Source organism: Anarhichas minor, unplaced genomic scaffold, assembly GCF_050575085.1.
Source record: "Anarhichas minor isolate MPS153535 unplaced genomic scaffold, ASM5057508v1 ptg000136l, whole genome shotgun sequence".
NCBI lineage: Eukaryota > Metazoa > Chordata > Actinopteri > Perciformes > Anarhichadidae > Anarhichas > Anarhichas minor.
In genome coordinates this window covers 22061730-22080005 of record NW_027466582.1, presented here as the reverse complement: position 1 = coordinate 22080005, position 18276 = coordinate 22061730, and the positions used below count along the sequence as shown (strand labels likewise).

Here is an 18276-nt window from a genome sequence, read left to right as displayed (position 1 = left end):
CCTCTTTCTCACCACACTTCCCACTTTGATAATTGTCAGTTTTGTGTAGAAATTGTGTAGTTGTTGTATGTACACATTATTTATACATCTGGCCAACATTTTTTTATTTTCAATTAGGTTGTATGGTAAATAATTCCTGCAACATTCTAAATTAAATATTAATCAAAAATGATGTATTAATTCTAACGCTAAATACATAGACAAAACTGTAAATACCAACATCAATCTATAACTGTGTCGACAAAACTGTACATGTGTTCATATGCATTCACTGTCGGACAGAAATCTCTCCTTTCAGACCACCAACAAATACATGTTTTCTTAAAACTCTCAGGTTAAATGAGGGACACAAAGAACCCATAAGCTGTATAAATGAAAACTTCCTTTCATCATAGCCTTGAACTCACCTGATCTAATGAATGACATATGTATGTATACCAGATAGTGCTGTAATGTACTATTGTTGATACATAATCCGTACTGATCCCCCTTCGCGGTTCGGCACGCGTGTGGGTCACAGAATAATTACACAGTTTAACGTTAATCATCACAGTGTGAAATTAAGTTTCACTGACCATCGTTATCCACCAATATTCAGTAAAATATGCCATCAGGACATCAGCATTTATAGTTTTCTAGTCGCTTATCTTCGATGTTACACTATCAACAACTAATCCGTTTTTAAATTTACACGAGGAGAACGGAGGTTCACTTCAGTTACAATATGATCGGGCGAAGGTAAATTATAACGTTATCATGATATGTTCACGTTATCTGTAAAATGTTGTTAGTGAGAAACTTGAATAAATCCAGTTGTTTGAAGGAGATGTTTTTACAACATAAATAGATGACTTGTTTACAATAGCTATAAACTTATAAAGCTTATAATACATCATTAAAACTACATGACAAGATTTTTAATCAATAAAAATACAATATTTTATTTTCTTATCATTTGAATTGTGTTTTTATGAAGAAAACAACACTATAGATGACTATAACATGCTGGTTTAGCTGTAGAAAAGATTTTTGGGACGGTGGCAAAAAAAAATGTCTTGAGCCTTATAGACCAGGTGCTATAATAAAAAAACAAAAGGATCAGCCAATATGGATCATCAATGATTGGCAATTAGTATCGGCAGCAAAAAAACGTGATCAGGGATCTATAAAAGTTATATTTGCTCCCACTCTTCTTTAGTGCTAATCCGATCAGCGATCAGTCCCCTTTCTCAGTTGGTGCTGAGGCTAACTGCCCCTCTCAGACACACTGGGACCTGTCTTACAACAACACTGCTCTCCAAACACTAATCAGTGTCAAAGACATTATAACACAATGTCAAGAAAACTATATACAACATTGGAAAGAAGAAACTAAAAGTAAAAGGTAGATTAGAATGTTATCTGGAAGTAAAAAGAGATGATGAACTGTCAGAATGTCGGTCTACTGTCAGAGATAGAAAGCAGAGACAGATCCTCACCAAGTAAAGGCTCAGAGACCACATACTGGAAATCTAAAGGAAGACACTAAAAACCACGAACACCAAAAGAAAACTGAGTATGTGGTCACTGTTGGACAGGGGAGTTTGAGACAGAGATACACTTCCTCCTGAAATGTAAAACATTCAATGGAATAAGGCACATTTATTTTGACCAATTAAACTCTGTAAACACAGATTTCAGATTTAATTAAAGCTGCAAGCAGTATTGATCGGGCCCTCGCAACTTCACACACTTCGAGGGTACTGGCATCTCTCTGGTTGACGCGACCATGCATTTCTGTGACCGCCATACACTGCGTGCACGAGTTAAACGGTATTTCCTGGTAGTGGCAGGACTCTCGATGACGCGGCCATTCATTTCTGTGACCATCATACACTGCGTACACGAGTTAGATGATATTTCCTGCGTCGACCAGCAGCGTAGCAAGATCATGTTGCCAGGTCTTAAGCCTCAAATGTTTTGAATGTACCTCTGATACAATCATAAATATAAGCCTGTTAAGATCATTAAGAAAATGAATGTGCGTGAATGCGCTTCAGTATTTGTAACATAACAGACTGTCAGTTTACTGGGATAGGGTTCAACTCCCTGCAGTGTCCTGCTGATTGTATTTGGAGTTACATGAAAGTTAACAAAACAGTAGTGCCATTTGCTTTTACTTGAACACTTTAATTTAACACTGTTTTCATTTTAAGTTCTTCTGTAACTTTAGATTGTAGTGTGAAGCATTCATTGTAACGTTTAACCAGATTCTCATGTAGAACCTCTGGACAGATCATTTATACTAATGCCCACTGACATGGTTTGAGAACCACTGTTGTCTAACTTTTACTCTCCAAGCATCTTAGTTTGCACATATTTAGATCAGAGAAGTCTTTTTCTCATGGTGTGCCCACAAACCCTTTTAATAAGTTCAGTGTTTAGGCCACTGTAATTATAGAATCCTGCTTATGTCCGTGGTTGCCAGTAGGTGGCGCTATGACTATGAGTTAGTATTGAAATGCAGAAGACGGTAATCAAGCATGTCATGTTTGGGACAGTTTTGACAAACTACAGTTGAGTTACAACAGCTTGATGGATGATGGCGAACCATATAAAATGGCCGCCACACCACGTCCATGTTGTTCAATGAAACCTCAAGCTTTTAGTAACTTTTATTTACTAAGGTCTTTAGATTGTTCTGACCAAATTCTAAGCTGATCAGATTAATTCCCTAGGAGGAGTTCATAGTACAGCACCTGGAAATGGAAAAAACCACGAGATATTCATACTAAATAAAAAATGGATGACTTCCGGTTGGGTTTAGAGCATGGACCCCTAAGACTTTTTTTTTAAGTCTACATATGATACATCTGCTTACCAAATTTTATATATCTAGGTGAAACGTACTGCGAGGGCTGCATTGTCGAAATATTGTAGGGGGCGCTATCGAGCCGACTTGCCACTCTGAAGCATTAAAATCACATTAGATAACTACATTCAGGATTATAAATGCGTTTGTGTTAAATGTGTTAATCGTTGCCCAGCACTAATTATTATATAACAATAGTAATGTGTTAATAATTTTATTAATATTATTGTTTACTTTTTTTATTTTGATGCTTTGGCAACATTGTTTTTTTGAAACTTTCATGTTAATGAAGCCAAATTGAATTGAATTGATATTATAATAATATATAATTATCTGAAGAGCTGGACATACATCGGTCCAGTGGTGGGCCATCAGGGCCAGCAAGGCCTTCTCTGCTGGCCTAGACACAAAGTTATAGCTATTTTATGATTTAATTATCTTTTCATAAATACACTACATGTATTCTAAATATTTTTTCCCATTAGCTTATTATCTCATTACATAGCTACTGTCTTCCTCAGTTGTGCTGGAAGCTTGTTGTAAGTAGAGCTTTTATCCAATCAGATTTCGCCCCTATGCTGTCTCTAAGTAAAATAATCTGCCCAGAGGTCTACAGACTTACAAGTGAATCCAATTGCAGTTTAAGTAAATGGGGACGATATTGTTGATTATCATAGTCTTCAACCAATCAGATTTTTAGTTTGACATGTTGGGCGTATTCTTTAACATGTCAGAGCCTTCTAGCTGGCCTACAACTAAGTCAGCATTACCGGGCGGCTATGAAGGCAAATCAATGACAAAATCCGAGAGCACAAATGAGATCCACACGAGCGTGTGTGTCGAGGTCCTGCGTGTGCAAATCTAACAGCCGCGCACATATATTACTTTTGTGAGCGCTCTCACATCACTCCGTGCAGAATGGCTCTGCTCGCGCAGGCAAAATTACAGCCTGCGAGGAGAAAACCATGGTTTTAGCGCGAGGGGCGTCCCCGAGCGCACGACTACTTTCACTGCTCTTCTGCTCGAGATGCTTTAACCTGCTCGCTCGCAAAGCTTTAACCCGTAAACCAGTAGTTTTTCTTTTTGACAGTAAGTGGGTGGAGCCAGTCACCATTGTATCTCTAGATTTAATTTGTTACAATCTTCGTCTTTGGATAGACCGGATATCACTCGTTGGAGGTTGTTTTTAATCCGCCACTAAACACTACATCTCAGAGATAAATGTTCTACATTTGTCCGACAGGTTTGGTAAACTTTTCAGACTGTAGAGGCTCATGAAATACAAAGTATGTTAATAATGTTTCGAAATACAACAATTAAAAATGTTTATCTTGTAAATGGAGTCAAGTTGCTCAGATTGGTTTAAATTTACTCCATCATTCTATTACAGACAATGTGTGTTTGATCGTCAAACCTCTTGTGACAAACAGCTCAAAGAAACTCTTTGATCTTAATTGATTAAAACATGATGTGATCATATTTAATCATACTGTTGTGTTTACAGAGGTTAACAGATATAATGTAGTTGTATATAATATGAGCAACAATTTTGACCTGCTCAAAGATCTGGAGCCAAGGTTAGGGACCACTGTTTGTATATTAACTGTTTGCCAAGTGAGTTCCCAAACTTAAAAAAAGTGGATGAATGATTCAGATCCTTCACTGTAGTAAACGTACTAATACTATACTGATGAAACAATCTACTACGAGTAAAATACCTGCATTCAAAACCTTAGTCAAGTATGTTATTATCAGCAAAATGTACTTTAAGTACCGAAAGTAAAAGTACCTGTGCAGTAAAATGTACCCTGTCAGTGTTTTATTATTATATCTGATGTTTTAGGATATATATTGCTGCATTAACGTGTATGCTACATGTTTTTAACTCCTTTACATACTGTTGGTTAGTTTAATCAGCAATGCATCACATTCTAAAAGTTATTTATCTCCGAGATGTAGTGCAATCTGAAAACCGCCACCTAGCGTATGTGTCTAGAGTGATATCCGGCCAATCTAAAGACGAGTATTGTAACCAATTAAATGTAGTTATACAATGGTGACTGGGCCCACCCACTTCTTGTCAAAAAGGAAAACTGCTCGCTTGCGAGCCAGTAGGTGAAAGTTTTGCGAGCAGAAGAGCAGTGAAAGTAGTCGCACGCTAGGGGACGCCCCTCGCGCTCAACCCATGGTTTTCTCCTCGCAGACTGCAATGCTGCTCGCGCGAGCAGATATATTCTGCGCGGAGTGATGTGAGAGCGCTCGCAAAAGTAATATACGTACGCGGCTGTTTGATTTGCACGCACAGGACCTCTACACACGCACACACATGCGTGGAAGTATAAGATTGTATCCAACAGGTTTTTCAGGTGAGTATTGATCTCGGCACCGAGAATTGTGTATCCAATATGATACAAATGGTGTTATAGGCTTGTGTGAGCCACGGACCGCATTTCAGGCATCTAACCCAAAACCCATTGACTTTCAGACGAAGAAACCAGAAGTGCAAAAATGCTAACTCATTTCTGGATTATAGGACTCATTCTATTCCGGAGCTGCCAACCGCTCTTCTCCCAGCGAAGTAGTCTCCGAGCAGCGGGGAATGAGACGGAGGGACCGTGTGGTGCGCTAGCTAGCTGATCTAACTTGTGGTCTGATAAACAGTAAATTCATCAAATTTCGTGCCAAGAAACAAACCATTATAGCTATTATTATCTATGTATACATTTACAAATCTCGATACAGATTTGGAGATTCTTTTAAACATTTACGAATCTCCTTCAGCACACACAGACAGAGATACAGTTACATAACTCTCCACACACATTTGCAAATAAATCTGCTACACAAATAGTTCTTCAATTTTAGTACTGAAATGGAACAGAAAATGAAGTCCTCACAGCTGAGAGTAAACACACCAATGTTCTACCAGTGCCACGCAGTGGCGGGCCGTGCATTTTATACCTGGGCCTTCTGTGCTGTCCTACTACACTTGAGCCATCTCCTAATAAGTTCATTATGATCGTATTAAACCTTTCGGTACAAGGCTTATGAACCGAACAATACGTTTGAATAATACTAGTGCATTTGGAAAATGCAGAAGCTTATAATGTGGGAAATACAGTATGTTTTCGGTGGACTGCGCTCACGTAACAGACAACGGGCTGTGTGACCTCTGAACCCGGAACAATAACAAAAAACAGCTGAGGCTGCGGGTCCACACGTGTCTTCAGGGAGGCTACGCTAGTTTAGCTTAGCAGGGAAACAACAGCCCGAACGGATTCAATTGTCCGGACAATAACCCCACGCATGACGGGATGCTTCGTAATTAACGGACAATGCATATAATCCAAATCAATGTAATTAACACAATGACAAGAACAAACTCACAAGAACCAGTCGCATATATTTATATGACAACAAAGCAACAAATCAATCCAGCAACACTGCAGCGCTAGAGCACGAGCCATTCATATTATTCATAAAAACGACACGATAGACAAATGAACGCAGTAGAAACGCTACTGCAGATGTAAAAACGCAAAAGCAGTTGACTTACCACAGCTGCTGTTCACTTCAAGACAAAGTCCATCCTCCTTTCTTTGTTAACAAAGAGTTTAAAACCGCGATTGTACAGAACATTGGTGCGGGTCAGTTCCAGACAGAGTCCTCCTGCGAACGTGTTCGTTGAGTAGTAAATCCACTCAGGTCTCTCCAAAAGTGTTCAAAAGCACGTAGCTTGTGCGTGTCCTGTCATGTAGCTGCCTTGGTTAGCGTAGCGTAGTTCCAAACAGCTCCAAACACCAAGAGCTCAGTTGCAAATGAAACGCATTCTTAGCCATAAAATGTGCAACGCTTCTCCGACGCTGTCAGCCAGAAATACCGTACGTTAGGGCTGGGCGGTATACCGGTTCAACCGGTATACTGGTTTTAATTTCCCGTACGATATGAATTTTTCATATACCGTCATACCGGTGCACAGCCAAAACAACTTCTGTTGCTCTTCAACAGGCAGCAAAATATGTTGATCGCCACTGAGAGAGCTACTTCTTCTTCTAGTTTTACAGCGGTTCTCATCCATCTTATTGGTGCATTACTGCTACCTTCTGCTCCGGAGTGTGGATCAGACAACAGACAGAGTGGTACGGTTGGAGCTAATTGTCTTAAGTGCATTGAGAGGAAACCCTAGTCATGGTTGTAACTTTATAACAACAATTATCAACCCACAACTAACGCTATTTAACAGGGAAAAACACCACACATAAGTTTGTAACACATAAACAATTTGTAACACTAATAATTGTACATTTATAAAATTTCACCGCCGAACTGCATGCTGGGTAAAGCTCGCTAACAACAGTCTGCTAACAGCTGGGAGAGGCTCCAGTAACGTTCCAGTAACGTTACATTAAAGAACAGAAAAGAGCGATGCAGGATGAACACAGACTGAACAACAAAAGGTATTTTGGTCAGACACATATGCAACGCTGATTACCGTGTAATATGTGTGGTATTTGTTATAAATGTACGTTTGTACATAGAGGGTGATAAGAAGCTGTACATGGAGCCGCTTAGGACCCAGGGGAATGTAGGTGAAGGAAACAGGAAGTGACGGACTCGAAGACACGCCACAGAAAACAGCTGTTCACTGCTCGCTGGCCGGTTGGCCCGCTGGTTCTTTTCGGCGTTAATTGATTAATGCTTTAATGCGAAAAAAAAAAAATACCGTGATATACCGTGAAACTGCCAGAATCTTGGAAAATACCGTGATATGCATATGTCATACCGCCCAGCCCTACCGTACGTACAAATCCTTTTCCTGGCTGGGTCAGGGCTGCTAGCTGTGGGGTTGACCAACCCTTTGATACGATGTCCAGTTTTTCTGGGAATGTCCTCCAGAAATCCGTTTCTCCTCCTTCAGCCATTGAGTGTTAAAAAAACACAGCTAGGTAAAAAAAAAAAAGAATCTACACCAAACAAAATGTTAAAAATGTCATAACTTCTCTTACATATGTTTCAACCTGAACTCTTAGTAAATACTAAGATCTGCTAGCTAGCTTTCTGTTTGACAAAAGTCACACTGGCCCACTGACCATGGCGCACGTTAATGCTGACGTACTTAGAAGGCTACCTCGGTGCCAGTGGCACGTCAAAGAATACGTCCAACATGTCAAACTAAAGATCTGATTGGTTGAAGACTATGACAATCAACAATATCGTCCCCACATACTTTAATCTGCAAAGTCTACCTAGAGCAGTGATTCTTAACCATGATTGGGCCGCGAGCACCACCTAGAGGGCCGCAAAAAACTTTCAGTTTTGCACCTCTGGGCCACGAGGGCCGCGGGACCGCACAGGTTATCAATTGAAGACACCAGAGATATTACTGTTATCCATGAGACGCTCAGTTACAATATAGCTTCCCACCACCTGGTGGCGGTAATGCGTCAGTCAGTTGTTTAACAAGCTACAATAAGCAGAAGAAGACACTCAGCTAGCCGCTAGCCTGTAGCGAAAGTCATGGATAAGTTTTTAAAAAGAAAAAATGAAGACGACAGTGGTGCCATACCGCACCAAAAGTCTAAATGTGTGTGCAAGTACAATCCTGACTTTCTTAAGTACGGCTTTGTGAACGGAGGCAACGAGGCAGAGCCGAGGGCTCAGTGTGTGGAATGTGGGCTAATGCTATCAAACGAAGCACTGAAGCCTTCGAAACTAAAGCGACACCTAGAGACAAAACATCCAACGCTCGTGGGAAAGCCGGTGGAATTTTTCAAGAGAAAGGAAAATGGGCTACAAATGCAGAAAAGGTCTGTTGTGTCACGGACTGGTAACTCTAAATGTGCTTTGAAAGCCAGCTACCTCGTAGCCAGAAGTGTGGCACAAAGTAAGAAACTATTCACCATAGCGGAGGAGTTGGTTCTGCCTGCCGCTGTGGATATGTGCCGTGAGATGATTGGGGAGGCTGCTGCAAAGAAGCTGCTGACCATCCCACTCTCAAACGACACTGTGAGTCACCGTATCGCGGACATGGCCTCAAACATACAGCATCAGCTTCTGGAAAGAATAAAAAGTAGCCCATTTTACTCTTTGCAACTAGACGAGTCCACTGATGTCACGAATGCCGCACTGCTGCTGGTTTTTGTTCGCTATCGCTGGGACAGTAGTTTGCACGAAGACATACTGTTTTGTGGAGAGCTACCAATACGAGCTACGGCTCAGGAATGTTTCCGTTGCATGGATAACTACTTCACTGAGAACGGCCTGGACTGGCAGAACTGTGTTGGGGTGTGCAGTGATGGTGCAGCGTCAATGACCGGCAGGTATAACGGCGTCATCAGGCAGATACTTGATCGTGCACCAGAAGCTAAATGGACCCACTGCTTTCTCCACCGTGAAAGCCTTGCAGCTAAAAATATGTCCCCAGAGTTCCATGAGGTGATAGATGCAAGTGTAAAAACCATCAACTTCATTAAAAGTAGAGCTGTGAACTCCAGATGTTTTGCCAAGCTTTGTGAGGACATGGAAGCAGATCATGTCCAGCTGCTCTATCACAGTGAGGTGAGATGGCTCTCAAGAGGACTGGTCCTCAGTCGTTTGTTTGAGCTGAGGAATGAGGTCTTCTCTTTTCTCACTGAGAAAAAATCTCCTCTGGCACATTACTATGCTGACACAAAGTTCACAGCTAAACTTGCCTACCTCTGTGACATTTTTTCACTGCTGAACCAGCTGAACATCTCACTTCAAGGGAGAAATACCAACATATTTGTTGTTGCAGACAAAGTTCAAGCTTTCAAAAAAAAAAACTTGCTTTGTGGACTAAGAGGGCCCAGGAAAAGAGGATGGACATGTTTCCACTTTTGTCTGACATTTTGGAAAACTCTCCTCAGGTGCAGATCAGTGACTCAGTCTCTCAGCACCTCTCACAACTGGCAGAGAAATTCAATGACTACTTTACTGTGGATCCCAGAGACGGACAGATGGATTTTAGACCCATTTTCTGTGGATCCCACTGAAGATGATGTTGCTTTGCCCTCACATCTGGAATGCCAGCTTCTGGAAGTTTCCAGCGACAGCACTTTAAAGTTGCAGTGGGGCAAACTGGACCTGGGCTCCTTCTGGATTGCTGTCTCAAGGAGTACCCATGTCTAGCACTGAGGGCTGTGAAACACCTTCTCCCATTCACGACCACATACACTGGAGAATCAGGATTCTCCAGTGTGGCCGCAACTAAGACGAAAGCCCGAAACAGAGTCAGAGCAACACTGGAGGCTACTCTGAGAGTGAGCCTTTCCCCCATTCCACCCAGACTGGATCTGATCGTGTCTGAGAGGCAGGCCCAAGTGTCTCATTAAGAGGTGGACATAAAAAGGGAGTTGTAGCGTGTCAAACTGTCACTGTTGTGACTGTTGTTTGTTACAGATATGAAGAGCAACTTCTGGTTCCGCTATGTAAAATTAAATTCACGTATGATAAGGCTATGTTTTCATTTGCACTTTATTTAAATTTTATTTATAGTTTATTTAATTTGAAACTTATTATTTTGAATGCATTTATTTTATTACCACATATTTATTTATCAAATTTCCATTTTTTTTCTCAGATTTTTTGAGAGTCCCTCTTTTTTTTTCTGTAGTGAAATCTAATTATTGATTATTTTTTAGTTAATAAGCCTGACTTGAGCCTTTAAATTTGTTCTTGTATTAGCTTGATTTGTTCCATGAATTGTTAGAACTGCTTGTTAAACTGTAAGTGGATTTAATATAGTTATTGAATACAAATCAAACCAAGAGTGAGATCAATTAGTTAAACCAATACAGTGTTAATATTTGAATGGGCCCCGGGCCACTTTGTACTTGAAAAGTTGGGCCCCGAGGTCAAAAAGGTTAAGAACCCCTGACCTAGAGGACCTCGGACCTCTCTTCCTTACATAGAGAAATAGAGGCTGAATCTGATTGGATAAAAGCTCTCCTTGAAACAAGCTGTGCTGGAAGCAGAGCAACAGAGGAAGACAGTAGCTGTGCAATGAGAAAATAAACTAATGGGAAAAAAAATTATAATACATGTAGTGTATTTGTGAAAAATTATTAAATTATAAAATAGCTATAACTTTGTGATCTTGTGGTCTTGTGGCGACTGTGGCTAAGTGTGGATAGCAGGGCCGTCCTTCAATCAGAGGGTCGGTGGTTCGATCCCCGGCTCCGGCTCTGCTAGTCGCATGTCGATGTGTCCTTGAGCAAGACACTTAACCCCAAAATTGCTCCCGTAGCTGTGCCTACGGTGTAGAAATGTGATAGAATCTGAATTGTAAGTCGCTTTGGATAAAACCGTCTGCTAAATGACTGTAATGTAATGTAATGTGATTCTGTTTAGGCCAGCAGAGAAGGCTTAGCTGGCCCTGACGGCCCACCACTGCTCAAATGTCAATTTTTTCGTGATATGTCACTGGTGTTCCACTGCCACATGGCACCGGCCACCACCATTATCAGTGTTTTCCCTACCATTATATTAGGAGGGGGGCACCCCCCCTCCCCTTGAAGATCAAGTTGATTTTGTTTAATTTTATTTTCTATATAGCGCCAGATCACAATAGAAGTAATTTAAAGTTACCTTTCCTATAGAACAGGTCTACACCTTGTTATTTTATTAAACAAACTAAATAGCCTTATGTTATCTATCTTATTTACACGACGGCATGTCATTTCTGTCTCTACATGGTCGCGCGTTTGCAATTCTCCTCTGCTCTCTGTACCGCCAGAAGGCGTCAATGAATGCTGTTAGGGGAGGCTCAACAGTGAAGACAGTTGAGCCTCCCCTAACAGCAGAGCAACTGAGGAAGACAGGAGCTGTGCAATGAGAAAATAAGCTAATGGGGGAAAAAAATTATAATACATGTAGTGTATTTATGAAAAATTATTAAATTATAAAATGGCTATAACTTTGTGATTCTGTCTAGGCCAGCAGAGAAGGCCTTGCTGGCCCTGACAGCCCACCACTGTGTTGTTTACTTTTTATAACCATCGTAAAATATAAACCGTTTTATTTCATATTAAATGTGATTTAGAATATAAACTGTTTTATTTCATGATAGAAGTGATAGAAACATATAGCCTGCTTAGACACTTTATGTAACATAGTCACTTGAGCCTTATATAGTGCATCTGGTTCTAACAGGACCAAACCAGTTACAACCAGTTACATTCTGTTGCTAACTCTGGTACAAGATGTCTCCTGTATGTGTGACCCATGTGATTATGGGAGGTACTAGTCTGAAAATAGCAGAAAAACTGTGAGATTCAGCTTTTCCCCCCATCTCTAGAGACCGGGACATATTTCTTTAATAGAAGATAGATACCCCTGATAAAAGGGAGATATTTAGCATTAGTTTTAGTAACACAGACTGTCTCATTGAATTGAAATTGTTATATGTGATTGCTTTGGAAAGACTTTAATAAACCAACAGCCTTACCATTTGCAAGTAACTGAATCCAAATTAAAGACTGGGTTTTTTTTTTTTAACAATTTGACCCTCTTTCCCTGTCCATCAACCGTGTGATACAGACGTGACGACGGCCTCTACCAGAGTAACTTAAAGGTGAGTATTCTGGGTGAAGACTTGGCAGTGTTAGTCAGAAATGGTGATAGGCAATAGGCAATAGTAAAGTACAGACGTTCTACATAACTATTCATACTGGGTGCTAGGGTTACATCCTACTGAGAGCGCCTAGGGCATAGCCGTACAAGACTCTCAGGAAGACAATAATTCTGAAAATCCTAACGATTTAGCTACGGGGTGAAATAAAAGGCCTACGGTATTGTTCTGACACCTCCGGGAGAAAACTAACCCACGCAGGAAGAACAGCCGTTTGGAGTGACCACCGTGTTAGGTGCGCAAGCCTGTCACGCTTTTCCCGGGGCGGGGTCCGTTCAAGCTACAGTACATTCAAACGAAGAAATGCACATACGCCAACTTCCTTTTATAAATCCCAAATCATCCTGTAAATGTGTGCAGCTGGTTCAGCCTCACATCCCGCCCTCTACACACCCACATGCAACCATAAATGGTCAATGCAAAGCACCTTATGAATGTTGATGTTCACTCCTATTTCTTCCATTTACGCAGTCCTAACAGTATCTATCATGCAACATAACATGGCACAAGTGTCAGTATTTATGTTTACAGGAATCCGACTGATTGCTTCCAAAATGATCGTGATAATTGGTGGTATCCACCACTCATAAAAAAATAAATAAAAAAAAGGAAGTTTAATAGGTGAACACAATTTATTAATTTACGTTCTGATACTTTCTTATGGCATTATGATTGGGACTGATAATGAAGATATGGAGTGATTGTGATTGGAGTGATACAACTTTCTTCATTTCTCTCCGACTTTAATTGTATCCATAATAAAAAAATTTGAGGGAAATATGAGATTATGAAAAGACAAAACTTTCTAATAAATGAAGAAAGTTGTTTGTGGTCCTTTTGTTGTTCAGTCTACAATGAACATTATTTAAAACCGATGGTGAATCAGAAAACGAATCATATTCTGGGTTATTTAATAATGACGTCAGTCACAATTTCAAAACATACAGACACAAATAATTAATAAATAAGACAAACACATTCCGCCGGTAGAAATCGATCCTGCGCTCATAAACAGGACACAGTTTGTTCAAGAGGTAACAGACTACAGAGAGAAAACACCTCTACAGTGATGATTACTGTGTGTCTTTATAAGTTATTAGTATTATTAGTTACTATTATTAAGTACAGTGATCGTGTGTGCAGACACAAACTTCTCAAAAGTCTCTCCAGCTGTTAAAGCCGACTGACAGCTGATCCAGCTGTGATCAGCGGCAGCCGTCATCAGAAACAGACATTGCTTCACGTGACGCAACTGAGGAAAGGACGTCTCATGTCTCTTAAAACATATTTCCTCGTTTCCTCTCTCCTCGCATGGTTTCCTTGCATCTCTCCATGCATCCCTGGTGGGAGGGACTAAGAGGCAAGGAAAGGACGCAAGTGAGGGAAACGGGGATGCAATTAAGAGACTTGGGATGTACCCATGGGCTGTACCCAGAGATCCCTCCTCACTATTCGATCTTCAGAGCACAAATAAGAGCTTTGGGACAGTGTTACGGTTTAACCAGGGACCCTGTTAACTGGCGACCTTCAGCCGAATGCGTCTGTTGTTGTCGTAGTTACGACAGCTGTTGAAAACAAGAAGAGAACATGTAGCTAGCTGTCCTCGTGAATGCGCATTGTTTAGTTTTGCAATACAGTGTCAAACCTTCTCATTTACAGTCTTTGGTCAAAACATACCGGATTCGACGTTGGAGTCTTTTGAGGAAAGTAGTTTGAAACGTCGCTTGCTTGTTGTTTATGTGTTGAAACAGGAAGGGAGCAAATTGCCCTTCCTTTGAAATAATAAAGTTGGTAAAAAAAACACAATCGTCTTTGGAGCCTGTTTTGTGTGCATTCTGAAAGATAGCGAAATTAGCTTTTTTGTAAATAGATGCACTCTCCATATACAGAACTTTAAGGCTTCCTACCCAGTGATCAACAGGTGGCTCTGAGGTGTCTGCGGAGTTCCTTTCACCACACATGCGGCACAGTTCTGTCAGGTTGTCTTTAAAAGATATTCCAATTTAGTGGGTTAAGTTAAATGAACTCAACTTGACATCTGTGTTCTTGGCTGGTTCAATTCTTCATTTTATGGCATTGCCATTTATGGTTTGCTCTGCTGCGTTATTTTCCACAATGTCTATTTTCACCTCATGACAACATCACAAACGTTTGCCTCTTTCATTTGCAGCGCAACAAAGATTTGTTTCGGAAACCAGCTGTATTCAAAAGTGCTCCATGGTACACTTCGAAATGCTGCATGGTAAACGAGCAGTGCGGTCACAAGTTGATCTGGTGTCCCCCTGCTCTTAGGAGCGACTGCTAACTGTGTTTTAGATTTTGTTGTATGCCTCCAATAACTCCGTCGTGCCTATCGTGGCATAGTGATGCTGCCTCTTCCCGCTAATTATTTTTCCACTCAATGATATGAGTTCGAATCCCGTTTATACCTTTTTTTTTTAAACTGTGCTACAGAGTTCTTCTACGTAACACATGTTTTCACAAAACAGGCTCCAAAGACGATTATGTGTTTTTTTTTACCAACTTTATTATTTCAAAGGAAGGGCAATTTGCTCCCTTCCTGTTTCAACACATAAACAACAAGCAAGCGACGTTTCAAACTCGAGTGGACTACTTTCCTCAAAAGACTCTCCAACGTCGAAGTCCGCCTTAGGGAGTTTTACTGTTTTGCTGGACAGAGTTCGAATCCCGGTTGTTGCGATCTTTGCATAAATGTATTTTCTTCTATGTATTTCTTCATACGTGGCTGTGATGCAGTGCTCACTTATACAGGTGCTGGTCATATAATTAGAATATCATCAAAAAGTTGATTTATTTCACTAATTCCATTCAAAAAGTGAAACTTGTCTATTATATTCATTCATTACACACAGACTGATATATTTCAAATGTTTATTTCTTTTAATTTTGATGATTATAACTGACAACTAAGGAAAATCCCAAATTCAGTGTCTCAGAAAATTTGAATATTACTTAAGACCAATACAAAGAAAGGATTTTTAGAAATCTTGGCCAACTGAAAAGTATGAACATGAAAAGTATGAACATGTACAGCACTCAATACTTAGTTGGGGCTCCTTTTGCCTGAATTACTGCAGCAATGCGGCGTGGCATGGAGTCGATCAGTCTGTGGCACTGCTCAGGTGTTATGAGAGCCCAGGTTGCTCTGATAGTGGCCTTCAGCTCTTCTGCATTGTTGGGTCTGGCATTTCGCATCATCCTCTTCACAATACCCCATAGATTTTCTAATGGGTTAAGGTCAGGCGAGTTTGCTGGCCAATTAAGAACAGGGATACCATGGTCCTTAAACCAGGTACTGGTTGCTTTGGCACTGTGTGCAGGTGCCAAGTCCTGTTGGAAAATGAAATCTACATCTCCATAAAGTTGGTCAGCAGCAGGAAGCATGAAGTGCTCTAAAACTTCCTGGTATACGGCTGCGTTGACCTTGGACCTCAGAAAACACAGTGGACCAACACCAGCAGATGACATGGCACCCCAAACCATCACTGACTGTGGAAACTTTACACTGGACCTCAAGCAACGTGGATTGTGTGTCTCTCCTCTCTTCCTCCAGACTCTAGGACCCTGATTTCCAAAGGAAATGCAAAATTTACTTTCATCAGAGAACATAACTTTGGACCACTCAGCAGCAGTCCAGTCCTTTTTGTCTTTAGCCCAGGCGAGACGCTTCTGACGCTGTCTGTTGTTCAAGAGTGGCTTGACACAAGGAATGCGACAGCTGAAACCCATGTCTTGCATACGTCTGTGCGTAGTGGTTCTTGAAGCACTGACTCCAGCTGCAGTCCACTCTTTCTGAATCTCCCCCACATTTTTGAATCGGTTTTGTTTCACAATCCTCTCCAGGGTGCGGTTATCCCTATTGCTTGTACACTTTTTTCTACCACATCTTTTCCTTCCCTTCGCCTCTCTATTAATGTGCTTGGACACAGAGCTCTGTGAACAGCCAGCCTCTTTTGCAATGACCTTTTGTGTCTTGCCCTCCTTGTGCAAGGTGTCAATGGTCGTCTTTTGGACAACTGTCAAGTCAGCAGTCTTCCCCATGATTGTGTAGCCTACAGAACTAGACTGAGAGACCATTTAAAGGCCTTTGCAGGTGTTTTGAGTTAATTAGCTGATTAGAGTGTGGCACCAGGTCTCTTCAATATTGAACCTTTTCACAATATTCTAATTTTCTGAGATACTGAATTTGGGATTTTCCTTAGTTGTCAGTTATAATCATCAAAATTAAAAGAAATAAACATTTGAAATATATCAGTCTGTGTGTAATGAATGAATATAATAGACAAGTTTCACTTTTTGAATGGAATTAGTGAAATAAATCAACTTTTTGATGATATTCTAATTATATGACCAGCACAATCGTAATCCCTGCAATTGATATGAGATGTGTATTTTAGATCTCCAGCAATATGTTTGTGAATGTGTGACGAAGCAGGCGACAGAGGCAGAAAACCGCTGCAGCTGTTAAGCGAACACAACACACGCACGGAAGGGAAACCAGTAGGTCCAGAAACCACTAGGGACGTAACACCGTAACTACGACAACAACAACAGACGCATTCGGCTGAAGGTCGCCAGTTAACAGGGTCCCTGGTTAAACCGTAACACCGGCCGTCAATATGGTGGAGCAAAACAACTTCCGGTTCAAGCGAAGCTCGAGGAGCGAGGAAATAACAAATAAGGACTTTGGATGTACCCATGGTCAGCAGTGGCATATGCCAGTACATGAACGTCATGTGCCGGTGGAGAGTGGAACGCCTGTGACATAAAGTTACCGGGGTAATGTGCCATGAACGAGAGCGGCATGACGTTACCATCAATCAAACAGTCTCGGCAGGGGAGTCCAAACGATGACTAACCTCACTTAACGATACAATAAAATGTAAGGTGTCAATCATACAAGAGTTACTCACTTCTAGTTTGTGGTTCAGTTGGAAAACCGTCTGGGTTTTGTGACAGAGCTGAGCAAAACATGAGCTTAGGCTGGTCATTTTCTGCCGACCCTCGTACGTAATGTCGACTTGATCTGGGTCTATTTCTCCAAGCAGCAGATCCACGTCCACGAAGGCCTTATCAAACTCTTTCTCCAGCACTTCTAGCCAGCGAAACATAGACATACCTGGGCCAAGGCCTGAGCTCTGAGCAGCCGGGGAGCATCCAGCCGAAGCGGACATGGCTAGAGCACAACAGAGCCCTTGCGTTGACGTTAGCTTACTTGCTAGCTAGCTAACTGTGATGTTGAGTAACCTTAACGTTAACGAACTCTGTTTACCACTGCGAAATAACACAGTCGAGATAACGTTGGAACCCGATGTCTAGACTGCGTAGTGAGTTAGCGGAGAGAAGTCCGACAAATTAGCGTACGTTTTCTGATTCTTGTGTAAATCGTCTGCCTGACCAGGAAGTCCCACATCAGACTAGCGATTGTATCTGTGAGGCGACTACTACGGTCTGCCTTACTGCAGTGAAAAGTAATGGATAGCAGAGTGAGCTTCAGACGCCCGATGACAGCACTCCGTGGGTACGTCCCAAGTCTCTTAATTGCATCCCCATTTCCCTCACTTGCGTCCTTTCCTTGCGTCTTAGTCCCTCCCCCCAGGGATGCATGGATAGACGCAAGTAAACCATGCGAGGAGAGAGGAAACGAGGAAATGTGTTTGAAGAGATATGAGACGTCCTTTCCTCAGTTGCGTCACGTGAAGCAACGTCTGTTTCTGATGACGGCGGATCAGCTGATTACAGCTGATCACACAGC

At 41.3% G+C, this 18276-nt stretch overlaps 1 protein-coding gene across 3 annotated transcripts in view; it reads right to left on the bottom strand.

Annotated features, from left to right (window-relative positions):
• gopc (golgi-associated PDZ and coiled-coil motif containing) overlaps positions 1 to 18046 on the bottom strand; it is a 29644-nt gene extending 11598 nt beyond the window's left edge. The window contains exon 1 of one of the 3 annotated variants that reach the window (XR_012951579.1): positions 17435 to 18046. Coding sequence is in view for 2 of the 3 variants with exons in the window: in XM_076084544.1 (XP_075940659.1) it covers positions 17435 to 17695 (261 nt within the window). In the remaining variant the exon portion in view is untranslated. The remainder of the gene's footprint in view (positions 1 to 17434) is intronic. The other 2 variants (XM_076084544.1, XM_076084545.1) reach the window with 2 other exon arrangements.
• Positions 18047 to 18276: the final 230 nt, after the last annotated feature.